Source organism: Triturus cristatus, chromosome 6 (genome assembly GCF_964204655.1).
Source record: "Triturus cristatus chromosome 6, aTriCri1.1, whole genome shotgun sequence".
Lineage (NCBI taxonomy): Eukaryota > Metazoa > Chordata > Amphibia > Caudata > Salamandridae > Triturus > Triturus cristatus.
In genome coordinates this window covers 1,726,512,150-1,726,538,022 of record NC_140589.1, presented here as the reverse complement: position 1 = coordinate 1,726,538,022, position 25,873 = coordinate 1,726,512,150, and the positions used below count along the sequence as shown (strand labels likewise).

The 25,873-nt window shown below is 46.5% G+C and overlaps 1 protein-coding gene across 1 annotated transcript in view; it reads right to left on the bottom strand.

Moving 5' to 3' along the window:
* Positions 1-25,873, bottom strand: part of LOC146821881 (mitochondrial amidoxime-reducing component 1-like) — a 180,112-nt gene that overhangs the window by 136,441 nt on the left and 17,798 nt on the right. Inside the window, exon 2 of the mRNA XM_085612959.1 lies at positions 23,208-23,381. Within this exon, the coding sequence (XP_085469085.1) occupies positions 23,208-23,381 (174 nt within the window). The remainder of the gene's footprint in view (positions 1-23,207; positions 23,382-25,873) is intronic.

Sequence of the window (25,873 nt, the reverse complement as noted above, 5' to 3'; positions counted from 1 at the left end):
TGCAGCTGTTCTGGGGTTGCGGAGAGGCGTCACCAGCCATGGCATGTTGGGATAGCCAGAGACCCCTTCATGGAAACATCATGTAAAGAAGTGGGTCAGGAGATGCCGTCACATACTAAGATACCGCTGAATACTGGACAAACAGAGTCTACCCACCAACAAGACATGCTCGTTCGTTGTGCAGCTGCAGCATCATTTCTGGCACCCTGCTACGCCTCATGATGTAGGCATCGTGTGCTGACCCTGTAAAATGCAGACATGGGAAATCGCCATGTTAGCAAGACACACCACAAGGGCATTAATGGAGTGGTAATGTTTACGGTTACGAAAGGCTATCTCCTGTGCCTGTGGTGGTACCAAAGCCACATGTGTCCCATCAATGGACCCAATTACATGGGGCATCCCTCCCAGGGCATAGAACTCACCCTTGATACCTGTCAACTGCTCACAAGTTGGAAAATGGATGAATTCATCCAGGTGCTCCAACATGGCTTCTAAAACATCATGCAGGACACGGCTGAACATGGTCTGGGACATGCCACCCACATCAGCTATGTTCAATTGAAACGTACCGGTGGCAAAGTAATGTAGGGCTGACATCACCTTCATCTTGGGGGTTAGCGCAGTCGGATAACTGTGTCGCGGTTGGAGGTGTGGTGCCAGCCTGTTTGTCAGGTCCAAAATTAACTGTTGGGGGAATCTGTAGCGGCGTATGCAGTCACGTTCCCTCATGGCACCCAAATCTGGCATTGGTCGGGGGAGAGGCGGTGCCCTGCAGAAAATTGGAAGAATAACGAAGATTGAGTACATTACTACACCAATGTCAATGAACTGAGCACATGTTCAACAGCTAATACACATATGCTACATAGAGAGTCTGGTCTATGCAATACATCCTGCACACGTATGCCAGCCAGGTGATACTCCTACCAAGAGCCAGCTACAAACATGGATTGTCAAGGTCTACATGACATGCCATGAAAGTAGCTGTGGGCCAGTGTGAGTGAACAGCCAGACACATTACAGGAGTGACATACATCCACATATGTGCATTTGAAGGATGTCAGCTCATACAGACAGCTGAAGGCAAGCTAGACGCACAGGTCACATTTCATGGAAAAAGGACAGACCACACACCTTGCCATGAAGGGGTACATGTCAAAAATGATCACACAGAAATTGAGACTACGCAGATATGTCCTAAGCTCGCAAGTCCCTGTTAGATGCATACAGACACAAGTTACGTGTTATTCCACATGTGTCCTGGTGTGCGTATTAGTGTGACATGGGCATCTACACACAGACACATGTTGGATGCAGCTACAGCAGATGCCGTTGACGGAACACCAACAGCAAGATCATGGGAACACATGACACACACATGACATAGTCACATCGTGGCACGCTGGTAGTGAGATATCAGGTGTCATCATCCGTGTACCTGGCATCAGGGGACAGTTGCGGGTGTTGGTGACTGTGCCATGCCAGTGATGCAGTGCTTGACAAGTTTGAGCTACATGCACACATGTAAAAGGTGTGAAGGGGAAGTGCGCCACATGGTGCCCCATCACACATGACATGTGTACAGAGGTCATCACACAACTATTGGGTTAAAACATGAGGAGACATGTGCCAGCTCACTGCCTGACACACCTAGGCCCTACACATGATGCACTGCACTGACAATGACTTGATGTCCATCCTTGTGCGAGTCAGACACCTCCATTCCTTTCCTGTGCGCCTCCCATCACCAGTGTAAGCTGTGAAACGCACTGTACACACGCTCTGAGGGCGTGTGTATGGTCGTATCACTATATGGGGTTTGGGTAGGAGTACGCATGTGTGCACGGACCATACACACGTACGTGTACACACTGGTCCTATCCCTACGGCAACACTACCATAGTGCTACGGGCCATACCCGCGTGTGTACGGCCCGTAGCACTATGGCGTATGCCTACGGCAACACTGCCATAGTGCTACGGGCCGTACACACGCGGGTACGGCCCGTAGCACTATGGCATACGCCTACGGCAACACTACCATAGTGCTACGGACCATACCCGCATGTGTACGGCCCGTAGCACTATGGCGTACGCCTACGGCAACACTACCATAGTGCTACGGGCCGTACCCGCGTATGTACAGCCCGTAGCACTATGGCGTACGCCTACGGCAACACTGCCATAGTGCTACGGGCCATACCCGCGTGTGTACAGCCCGTAGCACTATGGCGTACGCCTACGGCAACACTGCCATAGTGCTACGGGCCGTACACACGCGGGTACGGCCCGTAACACTAGAGTAGTGGTGCCCTAGGGGTACATGTGAAACGCACCGTACCTGTGTGGGGATTTGAAATTTACAATGGGGACACATAAGGGACAAGTATTAGGGCCTACATGCATGCTGGATACCCAGTTTGAAGTTCAAATTTTTCCATCATGTGGCCTGGAAAAAGCAGTTGGCCACAATATACATTGTTGCAAAGTGGTTGTTGACTTGACATGATGCTGCAAATTTGAAAAAATGCTAATGCTGTCACTGGTGTATGTTTAAAGGGATTGGAGGAAACGTAGAATGCAAAGGAGTCTGACCAATCACTCTGCACTCCTGTTACTGAAATAGGCCAGCAAGGCAGATACAAGTCAGGCAGAACCCATGAGAGGGCACTTGCCTACACAACCTTTGATTCGATACCACTGCTGCTGCTTGTAATTCCTCTGGCACCATGTCGCGGTCTGTGGAGAGGGCCCAGCCTTTTACCCAGGAAGAGAAGGAGGCGTTGCTGGACGTCATCCTCCCACAGTTCCCCAGCCCGTGTGGTAAACCAGGGGTGCAGGTGAGTGCTGACTCCTCTACCTTTGACTGTGCCCCTTCTTTTTGTGACTGGCACTTCTGGCATTGTGTTCAGGTGTGACAGACATGAAATGTTGTTTAGAGTGGGTCCCGGGAGGGGGGATGGCTCAGGTCTGTCAATCAGAGCATGATGTGGTTCATGTGTGCACTCCACACTTGCATTGTGCTTACTGTGACATTTACTGCATGCTGCATGGCACATTCAGCATAACTAATCCTCTTGGCCCTTCTTGTTCTATAGTCCTGAGGTGATACAGTGTTACCCCTGTGTGACAGGTGACTGTACCCACAGATGTGTGTGAGTTGAGTGGAGCTGTGGTGAGAGTGTCCAAATGATCTGGACATTGATGTGTGTGAATGTTCCTTGTCATGTGGGTGAGTGTTTATGTGGAGTGTTGCACCACAGCTGCATGGAGGAGGCAACAGATTGACCCATCTGATGTGAGAAGTGATCCGTGCTGTGTGTCTGACTTGCTGGGCTAGCCCCACGCCTGTGACACCCCCAGGCACGTGGCACATGTGCAGAGTGAGGTTTGTATCGGCTGGCACGTGGCACATGTGCAGAGTGAGGTTTGTATCGGCTGTTGCCACTGGCAGGTGAATGATCTGTGCCTGTGTGTGTCTGTGTAGTCTGCGGTTGTTGGGTCAGTGGCCTGGGGCATGTGGCCTGGGGCATGTGGAGGTGCTGGCCATCAGCTTTGTGTTGCTTGTGATGTCCGGTGTGTGCCATGATCAGGGAGTGTGATGCACCCCTCATGCCACCTGTGTACTTTCACTGCCATGTAGTGCATTGGGGCTTCCACAGAGCCTAATGTCCCTATGACAAAGGTGCTATTCGTTGGCAACATACTATGCCCTGTTCAACATATCAAAGATGTTCAAATGTGTGTCTCTGTGACATGGAGCAGGTGTAGTAATGTTGTCTCACTTTGTCATCCTCACAGGTAACCGCCTACGAGAAGGGGGAGATATGGAAGCTGGCCGTCAGATCGGTGGAGGGCCGCAGTCGGCGCCTGGCACAGGTGAGGAAACGCTGGCAGGACATCTGGTGCTGGACCAGGAGGATCGCCCGGGTCCTGCTGGGGGACTCACCAGAAGGCAAGAAACGCGGGTGCCGGTGCCTGACCCACCAAATGAAGCGTGTCCTGGCGGTGGTCTTCCCTGACATGGATAGGCAGTTACAGGCGATGCAGCAGCAGCAAGGGGGTAGGTACATGTGTGTTTGTTGTGTGTCACCAGCTTTGGGAAGTGCCCAGTCGCATGGATACACTGGCAGGGTTAATTTGTGCATTGCATTTCCTGTTCCCCAAAGTCATCCGCAGCTGTTCTTCCTCCTTTCCCCTCCTTGACATGGGTTCCCTGGTCTGTGTGTAATCACTATTGCACATGGTCATCTAGGCTGGTGGTTAATCCATGTGCACATTGCTGTCTGCATCATGTGGGGGTGGGGTCGGAGACATGTGTTGTTACCTTGCCTGTGCCCTGTCCTGTTCAGTCAGTTGGGGGTCCATATCAGTTGGCACTGATGCTGAGTATCAACATAGGAGTGTGAGTGTTCAAATGAACAGACTTGCAGCATGCATGACCGATGTTGTGGCCTCAGACATGATGTGCATGAGTGGGAGATATTCATAGTGCCGGGACGGTAGCTCATGTTACAGTCAGATAATTCCAGGCCCATGGAGCAGTGTGCCCACTTCAGTACCCTAAGACACCCTTGCCTCGGTATCATGTGTGTCATCCAACACTGTGCCCATTCTCAATGTGTTCAGCATAGTTTTCCCTCTGTGGCATTGTTCCCTCGCCTCATTTGTATTTATCTAAAGTGTGCTACATGTGCCCATTGTACAGGCTGACCCCATTTTTCTTCTGCATCCTCACACTGGCCAGTGCCTGTGTGTCTATGTCCAACAATCTGTTGAGGTTTTGTGTCACAAATATGTGTTGGCAGCCTCACGAGGTGATGTGGAGTACATGTAGGATTTCCTGATGCACTTTTTAGTAAACCCAGATTGAGAGGTGTCCCTTTCTGAGCTGTCTCAATCACATTGTCTCAGGTATGGGTTGTTTTTGCGGGCAAGGACTACATGTCCATACCTTATGTCTCCTTGCCAGGTCTGACCAGTGTGTGATGATTGTCTGGACAGGCACTCAACATGCAGTGACCCAGGCATGTTGTGCAGGGTGTCATGATTGTGCTTTGCCGCATGTGTCACAAGTTTAAAAACATGTTTCCTGCTCATCCATTATTGGCACCGGTGTGTGCTCCAGATGCTATGTGGTTTGGTCTGTGTGTGCTGACATCTGTGTGGACATTCTTCGTTCACATCAGGGTATCTCCTCAGTGCAGGTGCTCCTTATCCCGACACACTGCAGGCCCATTAGCTAATGCATTGTCCTGTGTTTGGACATGTGTGCCACTCCACATGACAGGTAGTGTGTCAGATGTGTTACCAACTGTGTCATCATGGTACGGATGGCCATGTGACAGGTGGCATGTTTTAAGTTGTTATTCAAGAAGGCATGTGCCCTGGCACTCACCACACTTGTCAACATGTCCCAATAGTTGATATGCTTCACTTTGATTTTTGTGAAGGACAATGATGTGCCTGCATGACAGAGGTCTCCCAAGGGACTGCACAAGTACCACTTTTACACTTTTGTGGAACACGCTGGCACAAATAGAACATGGGCACATTTCAGGCCAAAAGTTGTTTAGGAATTATACATATCCATGTTCCCACAGTGTGTTAGCATTTGGGTTAGTCCTTGGTTGTTGCTGAAGGCAACTTACCGGTGTCAAGTCATCCCGACCACCGTGGTGCCATGTATGTGTACTTCCTGATATCACATTTCTTCTTAACATTGGCTTCTTGCCATTAGGCGGGCAAATCATACTATGACTGTGTAAATGTAGTTTTGTGTGCACCTCCTTGTGTGACTTCTGATATTCATGCACATGTGTGTTCTGTTCCACAGGTGGGACATTCACAAATTCCAAATATGTCAATTGTGTAAAGTTTTGTGCTTCCCAATGGATCAGATAGTATTACATTTGCTTTTCTACAGTACTCACAGGTCTATGAGTGTGGGGACTCCTTCAGCATTGGTGTCTGTTATTTGGCATTGGGTGCACCAATACAATTTCGTTCACAGTGACCAGGAGGTGGCATGCCGTCATGGTCTGCCTGTGCTCCACTGTTCACAGACACTAGCTTCTCTGTATAATTGGATATCCTGTGATTTGCTGTGGTGTCCTGATTTTCATTATTTCAGGGGGCATGTTGGGTGAACCAACTGGGGAGTGCAGGGTTTACATATGTGCTGGGTATTCTAGATGTTCCTCATGATGCTTTTCATGATATGCACTGTGACCTATTTAGTTTGGACTCATGTGCCAGATGTACACAGGTGACTGATTATTTCCCGTCTCTTCACCTTGCCCTCAGCATCATCGGGGGACACCGAGGGAGACACCTGCACGGACGTGGAGGAGGGATCCAGCACCAGTGCCACCACACCTGGCGAGTCGGCAGCATCAAGTGGCACGGAGGGCGAGGGGAGTGCGGCGGAGGACCTGGGTACTACCACCACCGACTATGACACAGACGGTCCGAGGCTGAACTCCCTGAGGGGGCGGAGGCTGCTCCAACAGCTGGCAGCAGCACTGCAACTGTCACCGCCCGCTCCATTCCCATCACCGCCCTCCCACTTGCTCGGGTCCCTTCTGACCATGTAGGGCAACAACGTGTCTCCTTCGTGCCAGGCACCGCACCCCTTGCCCCTGTCTCCCCTGCTGCCCTCACTGCCGAGTCTGTGGACATTCAGTGGCAGTTGCAGGTTGGGCAGACATTGATCCTGACTGTCCTCCATGGCCACACCAGACTGCTGACACAAATGGTGTCGTACATGGAGGGCATGTCATCAGCGATATCTGACCAACGGATGTTGCTGAGGTCCATGGACTCGTCACTGACGGCAGCAGTGAGTCTCCTGCAGCGCTTCGTCCCCCCACCTACCCCTGCGCCATCCACACATCCCACTCCCATTCTTGTCCCAAGCACACACACACCTTCCCAGGCAGGCACCACACCAGACACAGGCAGCACACCAACAGGGAAGGGCAAGCGCACACCTCCTGTCAGGCACACTCAGGGGGAAGAAGGCACACCCACTGGGTCTAGGGCACACAGGTGGACACGAAGCCACAGTAGGAGTCCGCATGCCTCACTCCCCAGTCCCTCCGATGTCACTCCCCTCGGCTCCCCTGCCCCACAGTCTGAGAAGGAGACCTACTTGGCTGTGCCGGGCCTCAGCCCCACTGTTTCAACTGCGCGCAAACTGGCAAGGCACTCCACGGGTAGGGGAGTAGAGTACCCCCCCTGTCCACCACCTCCCCCAGTAGCGCTGCAACCCATCCCTCCAACCCCCACCCCTCCTTGGGGCCTGTGGTTCCTTCGGGTGCAGGGGAGACGCTGCAAGATCTTGCGGACGTGTGCAGCACAGTACTGACCTCCACCTTTGGCGCTGCCCCACCCCCTGTGGTGGAGTCATCCGTCCCTGCACCCCCAACACCTGCCCTACCCCCTCCTGTCCCTGCGGTGCCTGGTCCTTCCCCACATGATGCCCCCACCCCAGTCGATCAGCCAGAGGTATCTGATGTGTAGGCAAGATAGGGGAGACGCATGGCCATGTGTCCCCCCCCCCCCCCCCAGGACTTCGTATATGGACTGGCCTATGGCCTTTGTAAATAGTGTCCTTTTCTACTTTTTGTTTTCATGCTGAATAAAGCATTATGTTTTTCCTTTGCACACAAAGGTATTGATGTTGGTGCTGATGCTCCATTAGTTGGAGTGGTGATCATGTGTTGGGTATCTGGGAAATGTAGTAGTCTGCTTCTCATGGGGTGGACCCTGGTATCTGCATGGCATCACAAGGTCTCTGCAATGATTCTTTGGTTGTGTATGCTCTTTGTGTTTTGAGACATTGTCCCAAGGAGTGTTCCTTCCTCTGTGGCACCTGACATCTTCCCTGCTGGGAGTTGCACCATTGTAGTGGTGATGGAGGTGTACGCGCTGTACCCACGCCCTCACAGCGTGGGTACGGGCCGTACCACCATTGGGGTGGTGATGGAGGTGTACGCGTACCCACGCTGTGAGGGCGTGTGTACGGCGCGTACCCCTCCATCACCACTCCACTGGTGATATGAGCCATACCCACGCCCCCGCAGCGTGGGTACGGCGCATACACCTCCATCACCACCCCAGTGGTGGTACGCCCCGGTTCAGACATGGCCATATGCAAATCAGTCTGACCCTGTGCCTCATGGGAACAGTCCAGCCCGAACTACCAAGCCATGCCTTCCCTGGACCGGAAACAAGCTTCCTAGGACCGGTTTCTGGCATTTCAGCCGTCTTTAGCCAGGCTTGCTTGAATCCAGTGGCAAAGTGAGCAAGGGACTCACGTCTGAGAATACCCTGCCAACTTATGGCGAACAAAGCGGTACAAAAGGGGGTGGTGATGGACGGAGCATCAGAACCAATCAAACACTCGCACCCAGTCAACAGATCTGGGTTTGATCCATCACCGTTCTTTAGCCCACTCTGCCACCCCACCTGGCTTGACAGTTCGGGCTGGACTGTTCCCATGAGGCACAGGGTCAGACTGATTTGCATATGGCAATGTCTGAACCGGGCGTACCACCATTGGGGTGGTGATGGAGGTGTACACGCCGTACCCACACTGTGGGGGCGTGGGTATGACTCATATCACCAGTGGAGTGGTGATGGAGGGGTACGCGCCGTACCCACGCCCTCACAGCGTGGGTACGGCACGTACACCTCCATCACCACCCCAATGGTGGTACGGCCTGTACCCACGCTGTGAGGGCATGGGTACAGCGCGTACACCTCCATCACCACTATAATGGTGGTACGGGCCGTACCCACGCTCTGGGGGGGGTACGGGCCGTACCACCAGTGGAGTGGTGATGGAGGGGTACGTGCCGTACCCACGCCCTCACAGAAATTTTTCAGACAGCATAAAATTGAAATTTCTCAAAACTTTAGCAGCATAAAACAGGATTTCAAAAATTCGAACTTCATGTAGGGCTGATATGGGGTATCTGAGTCCCCAGATAGATCGAGCAGTGTGTGTGTTCTCCTTTGTACTGCCGGCCACTGGTGTATTCAACTGTGTAGCCTTGGACCGTGTCATGTATGTGCATGTAACTTGCATGATCGAGGTAACTATTAGCAGCGATTACTACGCATCTCTCGGACCTCTTTCAAGTGCTTGCCATCCTTTTTCCCAGCACTCCTCCCCCCAGGGGCAGCAATCTGAGGGATAGCCCCGGGCGCCATAAGCTCTAGCTACGCATCTGGCTGCTTCCCTTAACAATAAATCCAACAACGTCCCTGGTCCTGACAGATTTCCAGCAGTCTTTTACTTGGCATATGTACATCTGTGGGGTGAGCAGAGCTTTTAATGACATCCTCAGCGGTAGTTATGTACCTCAATCCTGGTGGGCAGAATAAACATTCCACAGCAATAGAAAGTCAGTTGATTGGCCAATCGAACTATCATCTGGTTTTGTTACTGGATGGTGCAAGAAAAATTCATGGGAACAGCCTGCTAAACGAAATACAAAATTGGGCTAAGAAGAACATCCTGTGCAGAATCCAGTCTGGCTTCAGAAACGGTCTGGGCACCATAGGACAACTACCTCGAAACACGTGTCCAGGGATGGCTAACGCTACACTTACTTGCACTCAATACTCGGGCATAGGCGTACCCGCCGACGCTGACTTCAGAGACCACAATTCTTTGGGGCTACTCGCTGGTAGGTAGAGCAGTGTGCGACCAATTGGACCTTTGTTAATATTCAGGCTCCTTGAGCCGGTGGAGCGGACGAGCTCATGGTTACGCACCTGCGCGCTACGAGAGGTACTTTACCTGAGAACACTTATTTTAGCAGCCTACACAGCAACCCTACACACTCACCTACTCCCTGCTGACGAGAGGCAACTACCTCGAAACACGTGTCCAGGGATGGCTAACGCTACACTTACTTGCACTCAATACTCGGGCATAGGCGTACCCGCCGACGCTGACTTCAGGGACCACAATTCTTTGGGGCTACTCGCTGATAGGTAGAGCAGTGTGCGACCAATTGGACCTTTGTTAATATTAAGGCTCCTTGAGCCGGTGGTGCTGACGAGCTCATGGTTACGCACCTGCGCGCTACGGGAGGTACTTTACCTGAGAACACTTATTTTAGCAGCCTACACAGCAACCCTACACACTCACCTACTCCCTGCTGACGAGAGGCAACTACCTCGAAACACGTGTCCAGGGATGGCTAATGCTACACTTACTTGCACTCAATACTTGGGCATAGGCGTACCCGCCGACGCTGACTTCAGGGACCACAATTCTTTGGGGCTACTCGCTGGTAGGTAGAGCAGTGTGCGACCAATTGGACCTATGTATGTGCATGTAACTTGCATGATCGAGGTAACTATTAGCAGCGATTACGTCTCTCGGACCTCTTTCAAGTGCTTGCCGTCCTTTTTCCCAGCACCCCTCCCCCAGGGGCGGCAATCTGAGGGATAGCCCCGGGCGCCATAAGCTCTAGCTACGCCTCTGGCTGCTTCCCTTAACAATAAATCCAACAATGTCCCTGGTCCTGACAGATTTCCAGCAGTCTTTTACTTGGCATATGTACATCTGTGGGGTGAGCAGAGCTTTTGATGACATCCTCAGCGGTAGTTATGTACCTCAATCCTGGTGGGCAGAATAAACATTCCACAGCAATAGAAAGTCAGTTGATGGGCCAATCGAACTATCATCTGGTTTTGTTACTGGATGGTGCAAGAAAAATTAATGGGAACAGCCTGCTAAACGAAATACAAAATTGGGCTAAGAAGAACATCCTTTGCAGAATCCAGTCTGGCTTCAGAAACCGTCTGGGCACCATAGGACAGGCCACGAGGCTACTTCTGATTTGCACAAAATGAGGAAAAAAAAGAAAAGTAAAGACCTTTTCTGATTTTAGTTGGCTTGAAAACTTTTAACTCAGTAAAACAACCAGTCCATTTGTGCTCTTTGGAACATCAGTAACTGCCTGAGAATCTACTTGAGTCTTTAAAATGCCAACATTTCCAGAACACCATCAAGGTTACATATGAAGGGACAGGGAAATGTACTAGTGAATTCCCTAGAATCAAAGGTGTGTTTTCTGGCCCCTTTACTATTTAACCTGTTTCTAAACAACGTCATTAGTTTCATCTACCACCTGAACTTGGATGCACCAAATGGGTTGAGTAAAGGTAGTAAATCACCTCTTTGTGGATGTAGCACTATTATCCATAACCAAAGTAGCGATGCATACTCTACTGAAAGGCTTTGAACAGCATTGCCACAAAAAAGGACTTACTATGGATGTTATGATCATATTCATGACCAAGAACCAGAGAGCAAAACTGACACAAAATTCCTCAGGCAGGGATGCTCCTTTAGAAAGAGTTACTAACAACCTTTCTATCATATTCGATCATAAGCTTACATGGGTTCACCAAAGGGAGAAACTACCCAGACACATGCCTAATACGGGTTCCACTTTACTTTGTAAGTCCAGCATTAAAGACAGTCTTGCAAATGTATTGGATGAAAGCAGTTGCTTCTGCCTCCTATGAAACTGAGATCTGGAGCTCCTGCAAAGATCGGGAAACAGAAAAAGGAGAGAATCGGTTCCTCACAGGCCTAAAATGTCTATGTCCGGGCACCCTCTTAGCAGTCCTGAGGCTAGACCTGAAGAGCATATTATGAGCATGAAAGACCCCCATCAAATGCAACTAGCTAGCTGATTTTAAAAAAACGCTCAAATCAATAGCATCCGAGAACCTCTGAGGGAAACCGAGCAATTTAAATGAGCTTACATCAGCCCTAATCAAAGACCACTTTATGATATTGATAAAGACATATTAGCCAGTAGCATTTGAACCATACCTTGAGATAAGAACTGCTGAGATGCAATGCTTCTGGTGTCTAAAACTCAGACCTGAGGTTCTACAGGTTTGTGCCAAAACATAAAATAGTGTCCTAAGAAAGTAATACCAGTGCATGCAACAGTAAAAAAGACAAACTGGAAACTGTTGGTCACTTTGTTTCTTTCCGCAAGAACAGCAACCTGTAAAAAACATCTGCTAGCCGTATTCAAGCACCATGTGCTGCATGTTTCAAAGACAACCAGGCCTCGTGATGGCGGACAGCTATAGCTTCTATTTTTCTACTGTTGTCAGCATACATATATACCAACGGTCAGCCATGAGACACGGGACCAACCACCACTGATTCTATCTCTCAACTAAGGGAGACTAGGGCATGTTCTAGCATCTGCCCCTGTGGACTACCTCCCCTATATATCATATTGGCCACTCCTCCTAATTGACACCAAAACAGCAAAAATACAAAAAGTCACGGTGAGAATTTATACGGTCGGACTTAGTCTATTTTTTAGAAGTCCAAAGTATATAGCGGGCTGAAGCTGGTGGCTGTAGCCGACGTGAGTTCAACGAGGCCGGATACCCCTTTGGCGAAGGACTGCTGAACAGGATTTGCTGCTGTGGAGAAGAACATATCAAGAGTTGCCATGAGGTCAGGCCAACCGGCAAGGCACCTTGGAAGGATAGACGAGCAGGTTGGCCCCGCTCTACTCTCAGTTCTCAGAGCAGGTTTTGGGTTTTGGCAATCTGGGCACTTTTAACACCACCTCCAAGGGTCCAGGACTGGAGGGGCACCTCTTCAGGGGTTTTAGGACTCAGGCTGGGTCCACGTGCAGATTCAAGGAGGCTGGAGTCTTTTTTGTCCCTGAGGTTCTGATCAGATGGCCAGTCAACTAGCCCTTGGAGTCACTCTGGTAGTTCTGAATTCAGCAGTGGAACAGGGCTCAAGCAGCATTTGACGTTCAAGAGTGAACCTTTTGTTGGGTGATCTCTCAATACTGATAAGTCTCTTGGTGCCTGGATCATGCAATGCCGCAAGCAGATCTGAGCACATATCCCACTGAAATTTCAGCTAGATAGCAAACTCTTGCAAGAAATTTCTGAGGTTCAGCAGGGATTAGAAACCAATGTGAAAACCTTGTAATGATTAAGATTCCCTGAATCTCCCTTAAACCCTTCAATTTCCTATTTCTTTTGTGTATTACAAACTGGCCCCAGGACTGAACCAAAATTGCAATAGTAGGAAGGTTCAGAGAAGCTGAGCAATATATAGAGAAGCAGGCTGTACTGCATGGTTTTCTCGTTTTACTTCTTAGGGATTTTGTAGCTTTGACTTTCAGGAAAAGTTTAGTTTGTTCAGTAGATGCAGATTGTCTTTTATTTGCTTTCTTTAGATTCATTTTGGGAGTATTTGTTTTTTAAATGTAATATCAATGAAGCAGGTTGATAAACTTTGATGACCTTGAGTAATCTAAGATAAATGTATTTGCCTCTTAAAATGCTATAATTCTTTTAATCAGATCAGGAGGAGCATTTACTGGTGATGCTGTGGTGAGGCTGATGGGTTCTTTGAGGAACTAGATGTTCAGATGGTGATGTTGGCAGAGACAAATGAAGTAGCATACCCTTAGCAAATATTTGTAGTTGAGAGGAACTTGTTTGTGGCAACCTCTGGGACAGGAAACACTGATTTTGAGAAAGGGCAGGGCAGTCACTGAAGTTCTTGGGCTGGGCAGATGAGGACCTACCATCCTGAAATCTGAAATGAGGACATACATTTTGTAAATTCAATTATCTTCATCATGTATCTCAGGAAAGAGTGACATGCCAAGAAATACATATAATTTGAACAGCACTCTTCCAGTTGATACCATAGTGCTCCTATCTTTAGCTTCACCATAGATTCCTAATGAACAAATAGAACACTAACATTGTAAATTAATTAGAAGAGTGAGGCGCACCTGAATGCTATGTCGCTGGAATAGAATCTGTCAAATTTATAACATTTTTGCATGGGACAGGCTGCAGGAAAATAGCAAATAAAGAATTTGAATTGTGTATATTATTATTAATGTAGATTTCAAATAATCTCGTCCCAAAATGGTTCTTTAGTCATTTATGGCATAATACAGTTTCAAAGGTCTAGACTAAAGGTTTTTTTATATTCCTTTCTAAAACATGAGAGTATGCTTTTCTGGAAGGGTTAATAGTTATTTGCAGTCAGGTGTCATGTTTAAAATGAATGATGTTATGCCCAAATATGTGGCCAGACCCTATAAAAGTGATACCATTCATTCATTTTAGAGACCCTTTTCCTTTCTTTCTTTTCTTTGCACCCCTTTACCGTATTTGGGTGAGTGGAGCATCTTAGGCGAGCTCTAAATCAATCAAAGGATTTTTCCAAGCTAATTCTAATTCCAGCATAGAACATAACCAAGTGCTACTCAACAGGGAAGAACTGTGTGACAATATAGCAACTTTCTTTCAAGAGAAAAATTATGACATCTGATCTAACATTTCAGATGATGCTACTTCTGCTCTTGGCCCTTGCTACACTCAAAGGTGTAGGGATAAAATGGTTCCTGTTAATTTCCCATAGTCAAACCTCTACCAGTAGGAGAATGGACCACCACATTACTTTCCACCTTCGTTCGGGCTCCCTTCTTGACCTTCACCCTCCCAGGCTTGCTCAGATACCAATTTCGGTACTTGCCTAGTCTGTTGATGAATTTCTCAACAGCTTATGCAGAGATGTTGAAACAACCACTATAAAGACCTTTGCTGAAAAAAATAAGTTTGGATCCATGAGACATGAGTAACTATTGGCCCATTTCCCAGATTCTTTTTCTGGCCAAAGTAAGAGAGACAGTAGTAGTCCGTCAGTTGCAGGCCTTCTGTAAGTAGAATAGCATCATCAATCCAAATCAAGCCATATTTATAGCTGTTATGGGCATGGAGTTGATGGCACTCACTGCCTTAGTCGAACAGACTGGAGGATGATGGTGGTGGTGTTAGAGCACTTATTCGACATGATCAGTTCTTTCTATATCAGTCACCTTGAGCAATGCAGCATCTCTACCTTAAACCGGGTGGGATTACTTTCAGAGAAATAGACCTCATATCATTTTCACTTCATCTACTCCAACTCCATATTAAATGTCACCACCATTCGTTTTCAATCTTTACATGACCCTGTTTTATGAAATCGCTCAGTCTATCATTTGTCTTTCATTTGCGTTACTGACACAGTGGTATTAATTAATTCAAAAGAATACAAAATTGGCACCAAAAATCCATTCTTTTCCAGTGCTCATTCTTTCTGTAAAGCTTGGATGGCTGCTAGTTCCCTAAAACTGAACCCCTCCAAACAGAGTTTTGTTGATACCTTTGAGATATCACCTACGGGCCCAAAACATCTGACTTCCTACATGAGATCATGGCCCACTCTTGTAGATGAAGTAAAAAGAATTAGGTTCTGCAATGTATCGCAAATGCCACTGTCCAACACTTGCTTCATTAGTGAAAATGTGATCATATTTTTGCCTAATCCTTTTGCAGTAGCTCTGACTTCCAGTAACCAAGTCCATATTTTTAGGTCAATGTGCATAAGGTAGAGTAGTCTACCAATCTTTTCCCTCTTTCCGACACAAACGTTTGTGCTAGCTCATAGAATTCGACCTAACACGACTAAGTAAGCCTTTTCCATACATAGAACTCATAAGAATAGGACTGGGGATAGATGTTTCAGAGTCTCATCTGCTCAACTTTGGACCTTATTACCCTAGATCTATGCACTCCCTCCTTCTCTTAAGGAAACTTTAAACCTTTAACATTTTTTAACTAACTAATTCTGATTCGGCTCAGCCGGTAAAGGCCTTTTGAGGTTTACTTCAAGGGCCTTTATGTGTACTGTTGTAACAGTTTAGATTTGATAGAATTGAATTGGTGGGACTTACCGCCATTGTCGTCGCATCGGAGTGCTTTGCTTGTGCCACCCATATCCCTGAGGCCTCCTGAGCCATCTTTCTCTGCCCTGCTTGTCTCCCTCCCGGCGCCGTGTCCGCTGCTCTCGCGGCCGCGTCACGAGGGGGACTACATTTCCCAGCAGCACCTGGGGCGGAAGCTCTCGGCCAATCATCATCGCCCGGAGGCGCTACAAAAGCGAGGCTATCCCCCGCGTCGCGGGACCGCGCGCGGGCTGAGCCCGGGCAGAGGGCGGGCCGTCTGTGGCCGTCAGAGGCCAGAAGAGGCTGGGCTGGGCCACCCCCCTGAGGTGCCGCGACACGGATATTGGGACACTGTGTGAAGGTACTGTTATCAATACTAGCGGCAGGCCTGCGGCATCCTGTTGGTTGTGGAGGACGGGAGGCGCTCCATCCTCCCCTTGTCATTCTGGGGCACTACCGGGTAACAGGTTACTGTGAACTGAGGGGAACGTGAGAGAAGTGCCAGGGGAAATAACTGTTTATCTTTATTGATCCGTAACAGTGTGGTGTTAGAGTACCCCATGTCTAAAGCTAAACCTTCCTCGACTAAATCGACCATGGACAATTATTTGGTGAAGATGGTTGATAAAATAAATCAAGAGCGGAGAAAATCATTGGGGCGGGTGGAGGTAATTGACCCTATTCTTGTAGATATCAACCCTCCTTCCCACTTATCTGCTATAGACAATGTTAATGCCAACTATGAGCCTAGTAGTGATCATGATCGGATCCATGATACGGCAGATCTTAGTGTGGCTGCCTCCGCAGATGACACCAATATAGTTGACCCATCTCCTGAGGACCTAACATGTACTGGAGACTCTTCGACTGCAGTCACAGCGGCTACCACATCGCAAAGAATATTACGTTCCAGTCGGTCACATAATAAGACATACAATAAGACTGTGTATTCTAGGAGGGGGGGGGGCAGAACATTACCTAAAAGAATTGATCCTTTGGCCGTGAATTCTACCCAAATCCCTCCCACTGTGATGGATAGTAATCCGGTCATTATTGAAAGTGGTCAGTTGGATCTTCTAATTAGCATGATTGATGCCAAGTTTGATTTACTAATCAAACCTTTAATGAATAAATTAGATATGGCAATTACTGAGGTGGCTAGGCTGGGAGGTTTGTTAGAATCTCATCTCAAAGCAAGCACTGGAGCTGAAGCAATTGCTGAAACCCCAGTAAACAGCCGTGCTCCTCGACAGACCTCTGAGTTAGTTGACCCAGCGGCCAACCCCCCTAAGACCACACAAGGCGTGCAAGTTAATGAAAGTAGAAATGCCATTGATTCTCTGCCGATCCCGGACCAACAAGGATTGTCATATACCCCTGGTCCTGGCGTAAAAAATCTTGGTACCTCAAGGCCCGATCTGCCCCCAGCCTGCGCCCCGTTCGTGGCGGTCCTTACCAATGTGCCACAAGTTAAAGAAACTGGACGTAACTTTAGTGAAACCCATGTTTCTTTGAAAAATAAAACTGTGGATTGGCTGCACCGGGAATGCGGCTTTCCAGTAGCCTTGGCAAAGGATATCATAAGTACTAGAAGAGTTGATTGGATCGGGAGCTCGCGTAAGACCTGCGGGGGTGACTGTATTATAGTTAATTTCCGTAACCCGCACCTCGCTTCCACAGCTCTGTTAAGAGCGCAATCCTCTCCCTCATTGGACCAAGGGATATCCCTTCGGCCTCTAGGATATTTTTACAGGCACCATAACACCCGTCCAAATACTGCACATACTGGGGTGAGGGAAAGAGATAAGTATGTTCCCCCTGGTCCTATCTTTACCACGGTAAATCGATTTGAAGCATTGAGTGGACTAGATGGGAATGATTGACTGGGGATAGATCTGTTTGAGTCAACTACTGTGGCTAATATCACAGGAGATAAGGGAGGGACTGATGCAGTGAGGGTTTTAGACCCAGTGAATGTCAGTGGGACTGTTATTACCGCTGGAAAGTTTAGCCACTGTGATGACGAGAACTGTGCCCCTTTGTTCAGTGACCAGCCCTGCAGTCCCATCCCTTTTGACTCCACCAGCTCCCCTTCCCGCCCTAGATCCTGGAGCCAGAGTGTCTGCTCGATCGCTAGCAGGAACATTGCTGGACATTCCTCTAAGATTACTTGCCCGGGATGGGTTGAATTTATTAACACTTTTAACATTTTATGTTTTCAGGAAACCTGGTGTGTTGATCCAATCAATTACAATGGCTTTGTCTCTTATAACCTACCAGCTGAGGCCTCATCATCGGGTAGAGCCAAGGGTGGGCTATTGGTTATGATTGCTGTTGATATACCTGTCAAAGTCAAAAAACATGTGTTGGTTGGAACACATTCTCAGATCTTATGGCTTCAACAGGAGCAGGACAGGAATATGCTTTTAATTAATTTTTATAACAATGTCTTTGACAACTCAAGGTACCAGGTTGCACTTGCATTAGAATCTGCTATGGAAAATATAGTGACTAAGTTTGATATTGTTTTTGATATCATTTGGGTGGGAGACTTCAATACAATGGTGTGTCCTTTTGCCACCCAAAGGGTATGTGGTTTTATTGATTGTTGGGGGGATGGGGTTCCCCATTTCCCTCACAACGCTTATGGTAATTCTTTGAACAAAATCTTAACGACATATGACATGGAAATATTGGCTAACCAGACTAATAACTCAGGCGAAGTTGTCCCCACTTATACGGGAAGGAACGCCAATACAGTGATTGATTTTATCTGTTTATCATCCGGAATCGCTCCAAGGTGTTCTACCCCCGCGGTTGTAGACAACCTGATTAGCGATCATAACTGTATCACAGCCGAGTTAACTCTATGGAAGGAACGACCTGTGTCTGCCCCATGTACTCTTACTAATATTGAGCCCCACCGCCCTAACGGTATTCGTATCAGATGGAAAGGCAATAAAGCGGACATTCAGTCCAATGCCATTGTGTCAAAGTGTCTTACAGAAATAGTTACTATATTAGAACAGGAGGAGGGAAATGCTGAAATCTTGCATACTTTTATTAATCTTAACCTAATTATAAACAGCAACTTCATTGTACCGCATAAGGGTACGAAACACCAGCCCAAGGGATGGTTTGATCACGCCTGCACTATCGCACTTAAAAAACTTAAAATAGCATTGTCAGATAAGTAGAGAGATATCGGAACCATCAGGGAATTACGAGGGATTTACCAGATGGCTACCAAGTCCAGGAAAACTGAACTAAGGCAAGAGGCCTGGGAAAAATTAGATCTAGCAGCCTCTACAGCGGATTCTTCTTTATTTTGGGCAACAGTAAATAGCCCTTTTTTGAAGGACGAAAAGATCCCAGAATTAACAGCTAATGTTAGTTCGGACAGCTGGGTTACCCATTTCTCCCAGATCTTTGATTCGACCAGAACTGGAGAATCCCATGATGACAGATGGCCTGTTATATCCTTGGACATCACTATTGCCGAAGTGTGGGATAGTATTAAATCCAGCAAGGGTGGGAAGGCCCAGGGACCTGATGGGGTCCCTATTGATGTATACAAAACAGTACCTGAATTATGGGGCCCACTGCTTACAAAAGTTTTTAATACTGCTGTACGTTCTGGGGTCCCACACACCTGGGAAGAATCCATTATCGTACCGATTTTCAAGAAAGGAGACAGGGGGGATGCAAAGAATTACCGCCCAATATCCCTCCTGGACTCCTCGGTGAAAGTCATGAGCCGGGTACTCATGGTCAGGTTAGAAGAATGGGCCGAGTCCAATAATATCCTTGCTGACTCCCAATACGGCTTCAGGCCGGGCAGAGGAACATTAGAACAATGCCTTAACCTAGATTTAATCATAGGCAAATATACCAAGGCAAAAAAAGGATCACTTTATCTCTGCTTCGCAGACCTGAGTAGTGCCTTTGACATGGTGGATCACAGTATCCTATGGACCACGCTATTGGAATTGGGGGCCCCAGAGGCAATTGTTTACTTTCTAGCGAGACTTTACGCCAAATTAAATTCTAGTGTCCGCTACGGCCAGGCCGGGGAGTGTACCCCCAAATTTAGGGTTAGACGGGGAATCAGGCAAGGGTGTGTGCTTGCCCCTTTGCTTTTTATTCTTTTTATTAAAAAAGTGGACGCAGCTTTAAAGGAAATTGCGGCTGACGCACCAAAAATAAAAGATTTCAGCGTCCCCGTACTCCTCTATGCGGACGACGCTGTAATTTTGTCTAGGACCCCTATTGGCCTACAGCGTTTGATGGACAGGTTCTTGCTGTTCATCAACGATAGAAAACTGTTGATCAACAAGACTAAAACTTTCATTATGGAGTGTGGGGCGGTATGTAAAAAAACTCATGCTTACTTTTTAGAAGGTCACAAGGTGTCTACAGTGGAATCTTTTAATTATCTCGGCATCACCTTTTCTAAATCAGGCAGCTGGACTAGTGAGATCAATAATGTCCAGGCTAGGATGGCGAAAAGCTCGCATGGGGTGTTCAAATTCGCTACAAACATTAGAGATAAACGGATCAAAGATATGTTGACGATCTTTCAAATGAGATGTTTGTCCGTGGCCCTTTATGGAGCCGGAGTGTGGGGGCATACCAAGACAGGGAACCTGCAAGTAAAGGAAAACCTCTTTCTAAAAAGGTTGTTGTGTCTACCTAAATCTGCCACAAATGATTTGGTTCATAGAGAACTAGGTATCTCCCACCTCTCAGATTTACTGGCACTAAGGCCTTTAATGTTGTGGCGTTCTGTATGGTTAAAAGAAGAAACCTCCCTAAGCAGAGCAATTATTGGAGACTGTCTCTCCATTGATGGCCATATGAAAATTCCTTGGATTAAATATGTCATTAATTGTTACTTCGAGATTTATGGTATTAGTCTTAAAAACGACTGTAACGCCTCCTCCAGTCTGTCTAAAAATGTGATGAAATCAGTTTTTATGAATTTTGTACAAGAACAAAGGGAAAGAACTAGCAGTAATTTAAGTACATGTGTTTTTTATAGTAGTTTTTGCGAAGATGAGGGTTTTCAGTTATATCTGAGTTTAGTCACTCGACCCTCCCATAGGTACGTTATCACCAGATTAAGGTTTGGGATAGTTCATCATCTGGTGGCTTACCCATATATAAAAAAACACCCGGTAGGCCCATGCCCATGCGATAACATATCAGCTCAAAGCACCATGCACTTTCTTTTGTCATGTAACCTCTATGATAATTACCGTCGAGCCTATCTTAAACCCATCTTTTTAAAATACGGAGTAAGGAACAGGAAAGATGCTATGAAGTTGCTTTTTAAACCATATCCCGATGTATGCTTTTTTACCGCAACCTTCCTCCTATCAGCTATCAAAGTAAGGCCTGGTATGCTTTTTTAATTATTTATATTCTTAAATCATGTAACCTGTCTACATTTTAACCATGTATTGTTTGATGTATTTGATGTGTATTTTGTTTTGCTTTTATGGACTTGTTTTAAGCTCCGAATAAAGCCTTATGAAAATGAAATGAATTGGTGTACATTTCATATTCCATTTTTGTTTCCCATTCCCTGTTTCAGTACCTTTCTTTCGTATCTTCCTACTTGAAAGTAAATTGGCTTGAAAATCATTTTTTATTATGAGTAAAATGCAAGGGAAATATATTAATAAATTTCAAAAGGTATATTGTATTGTACCGCAGCATTTATTTGGTTCTACTACCCCTATAGGGGGCACTGAAACTCTTGCCTACATAGGGAGCAAGCTAAGGCATACAGGGTGTGTAGTAGTAAGGGTATTGTTGTTCTGTTTTTTCATCCTATGTGGGAAGTGATTCTTGTTGTGTGTGATGACCACCGAGGTGGGATTATCGTATTATGGGTCGCAGTGCTTAGTAGTGTGGTGGATAAAGAGGTGTGAGAGAGAGACGCACAGTTTATGGTTTCAAGTAGGCTGGCAAATTTGAGCAGCTCTGAAGATGCCTTTATGGTATTTGTTATGATCACAGACTACTTTAACTGATAACTGCACTGGCTTGTCCAACTTGATATTTTTTTGATTGGAGATGTCATTGTGAGATGTAAAGAAGCGGACATAGTTTGCAGCTAATCAGGATCTGCAGTGATGGACTATATTGGAGTCCTTTGGTTGGCTAGCAGTATGCGACAAACTCTTTAGTTAATCCATGCATGTTCAGTTGGTGATGCTGGTTTATTAGCAGGTACAGTACTGGGCGATGATCAAGATGTCCAACGTATATGTCTTATGTGAGTGTAAAAGGATGAAGCTATGGCTGGCTGCCAACCGTATTCGCCTTAGTGTGAGCCAGAAGGGTTATATATGAAGTGATAATACTGTTCTAAGCGGAACACAGAGTGCCAAAAACTCTGAAAACTCTGCCGGCGGAGCGAAGTTCACCACCCGCCCTTAGACACGGCCCTGCATTGAGCTCTCATTCGGGGCTGGCTTTAGGGTGGTGCAACCGGCGCAGCTGCACTGGGCGCTGACCTGGAGGGGGGGCACTGACCTCAGGGGGGGCACTATGTTTAGCAATACAAAATGGACAACTTCAGGGTACCACTGCCAACTTTCACTGAAGCTTTTCAAAACTGAAAACTTTTTGTTAAAAAAGCCGCCTCAATTCCTTTAGAGAAAACAGGTTGTTAAAAAAAAAAAATTAAAAAAAATATATTTCAGTTTTGCAATGCAGAAACAGGAATGGTGGTTTCCTGCTCATTGCAAGTCACCATCCCAGTCTTTGCTGCCAAGTGACTCAACTAAGTATTAGTAATTAGGCAGATTGTTATGCAACCCCTCCAGTTCAGTATTTTGTGAGCCAACCTACTAATATATAGGTCAGTTTGCAAAATTAGATACTGGTCGCAAAAAGATGGGGTGCAAATTGTGACCAATTTTTGCGACCAGTATTTTGGTACATCTGGCCCTATCTGTGAGAGATAATGAGATCAAACCAGGTAAGATCTACCTATCTAATTCGAACAAAGTGTGCACTAGAGACATGAAGCACTTTTTTTTTATAATGTCCGAACTGCAAAAATCTATATGCAAAAAGCTTAACGTACTTACCATATGTATTGAGCTAATAAATGTAGACCTTGGTGATATCTATGGCCTTCCTAGTGCACCTAGATCTCTGCCAAGAGTGTGTCACTTTGAGCTTGTGTATGCCACGCCCACTGGATTTTAGAGAAAGCACAATGAAGAGTCATATTTTTTCATGTTTTTTAGGTCAAAATACATTTGTTAGAATAAATTTGGCATCCAATGCAAAGGCTTTGCTTAACTAGAAAAAGCATGTTGCAATTTCCTTCGCCTTTATCACCAATATGCACATCAGTTCAGACTGTATCCTGCATTACCTGCAATTCAGCACCGGGTTTGTCCTTGGCAGCTTCAGAGGAATGCGCAGTTCTTCCATTTCTGGCGCTTTCAAGGTAAGAAAGGCCCCATCGCAGGAAACAGAAATCAGAACAAGCTTTGGCTCCTGTGGAGCAGTGACCATGCCGCCATTTTCCTTAGTGACAAGCCAATGTCTGAAATTAACGAGAAGAACAGAGATAAGTTTTTGATAGTTTGAGGGCTTCAAAACAGAGGAGCAGATTAAAAAAATATTTTTCCATTTTCAGGTGAAAAATGCACAAGGCCTAATCCCGAAGGGCATTTGCTCAAAGTACGTGCACAGATGGGAAATGCACAATATTTGCAGGAAGGGACATGGTCTTGCACATGGCCGGCTCGGAAGCTGGTGCATCCCTTATTCACAATGGGATGCAACATGCTTTTGAGCTCACCATGGCCTTGTGTGAATCCGGATTTGTCAAGGAGTTAAATATTGACGCACATGGGGATAGAGGAGGGTATCTGTGAGCATTCTGCGGAGTATGAGCATTGGTGTGCATGATCTCATATCTACCCTTTTAATAGAGGTATCATTGAAATAAGCTACATACCTCTGGACAGACTATTTAAAAGGAAAGATTTTGCCCACAGCTTGGGAGACAGTCCAGGTGATTGCTCTTGTCCTGTCCCTCCTTCATGTGGCTCATGGTAGCCATTGCATAAGTATGGTGCCCCATACCTTCCTATGCTTTAAGGAATGAACTGGAACAAAGAAATAACAAGCATTGGCAATGCCGTAGGTCTAGTCTATGAGATGAGAGCTATTGGCTTTGGCAATCTTAATCCATGTTGTACAGTAGAATGGCTGAAGTTAAATAAAAGAGAGATACATAGCACGGCCAGCACTGCTGGATCATAGTGTTTTTTTATTGCTAGCTCAAGGAGGCAACACAGATGGCGGGGTAGGCGGCAACACTGACAACAGAGTGTGTGCGGAAACATACAAGCTATGGCGTGGCCAGCAGTGGCCCGGTCTAAGCATTTTTTATGTAATAGAGGGAGGGTGGGGCAAGCAGCAATGCAGATGGAGGATGGGTGGGGGGTGTAAGGCCAGCAGCAACACAGACGAGGGAGGGTGAGAGGAACACGGAAGGTGGGAAAGTACAAGAGGGAATCAGCTGAAAAAGACACACTCGGTAGAGTATTTAAACACAGCAAAAAAGTAGCACCTAGCAAAATAAGCAGCGCAAGGATACAAGTAATGCATTTCCCATGGGATCTCCCTGTTTTTTGGCATTCTATCTGCTGGTCCAACTGTAAGGTCCAATTAGATGGATGAGAGATAATAAGGATCTGCAGCAGCTAGTGTTGCAGGTGCCAGGACACACAAGATAATCTTGGGAAACACAATAGTAATTATATCTCATCCCAGATAATTACACACGGCCAATTACTGCTGGCTGAGATTCCTAATTAAACAGGGCAAAACAGAAGTGTACTCACCTGAGATTCCAGAGTGGTGCCTTCCAAGGTACCACAAAATAACATGGACACTTACAAGATACCCAGGGTCTAAAAAAGGCTTTGTATTTGTAGGGGAACTATTTGATAATGAAGTACTACACATGTTCGGGACACCCATAGAAACACAGAGGATGGGGCAGGTCGTTTCACAGCATGTAAAGCATAGATGAGAGCAGTAAGACTAGCCTAGGGGCGATGAGACTTATGAGCTACCCAAATCAGATACACTGTGAATGCTACTGGTGCATGTACTAGATAGATAGATAGATGTGCAATAACACTGCTAGGTATCCCTATAATGCCTATATCCTACACAGATATCACCATACTAAAAAAATAAATGGATATTCGAAATTGGCAGGGAACTTTTGGATGAGGAATTGGCGAAAACTCTGGAAAACATCAAAAGTGCCCAGAAATCAACAATTACATTTACTAAAGTCTATTATTTACATCAGACGTATGTGTCCACTCCAAAGATAGCAAAAATGTTCTCTGGAGTGAAGGATCATTGCACATGGTGCCAGCAAGAAGAAAAAGACTTCTACAATGTGGTATGCGAGTGTGCCTTGTTATATAATACTGGAACAATATATAATGTGTTACCATTGAAATATCAAATAAAAGGTTAGATGTGGTGGGTACTCACAAATACACAGACCAAAGTAAAGTTTTGAAAAAAATCAAGAATGGTATGCAGCTTTATTGTTCTGTCCTTTAGACTAGCCAAATGCTGAATACCCATTTGCTAGAAGACAAAAGATGTGCCTACAATCAATACATAACTAGCTGATTTTTAAAAATGGGCAAGAACAGAGATAGCCCAATAACAGAACAATACTTCAGCTAGTGCCAAGCGGGCAGGCCTGTAAAAGCTACATCCATGAATAAATATACATGAAATTAGTAGGGAGAAAAGGGATCACACTGGACACAGGTAAGTGAATAAATTACTTATGGTAATCTTCATTGTTCTGAATCATAGTCTTCCTCATCCCAGCCCTTAATGCTCCATTATGGGAGTCCATCGCCCATACAGGTCATTTAAACTAGAAGAGTAAGAAGATGATAGTCCTCTTTCTATTACTACTAAACTGAGTTGTACGAGACCTCCCCATGACACTCCACTGGATTGTGCTATAAATCTTCCAGCCATATTCCT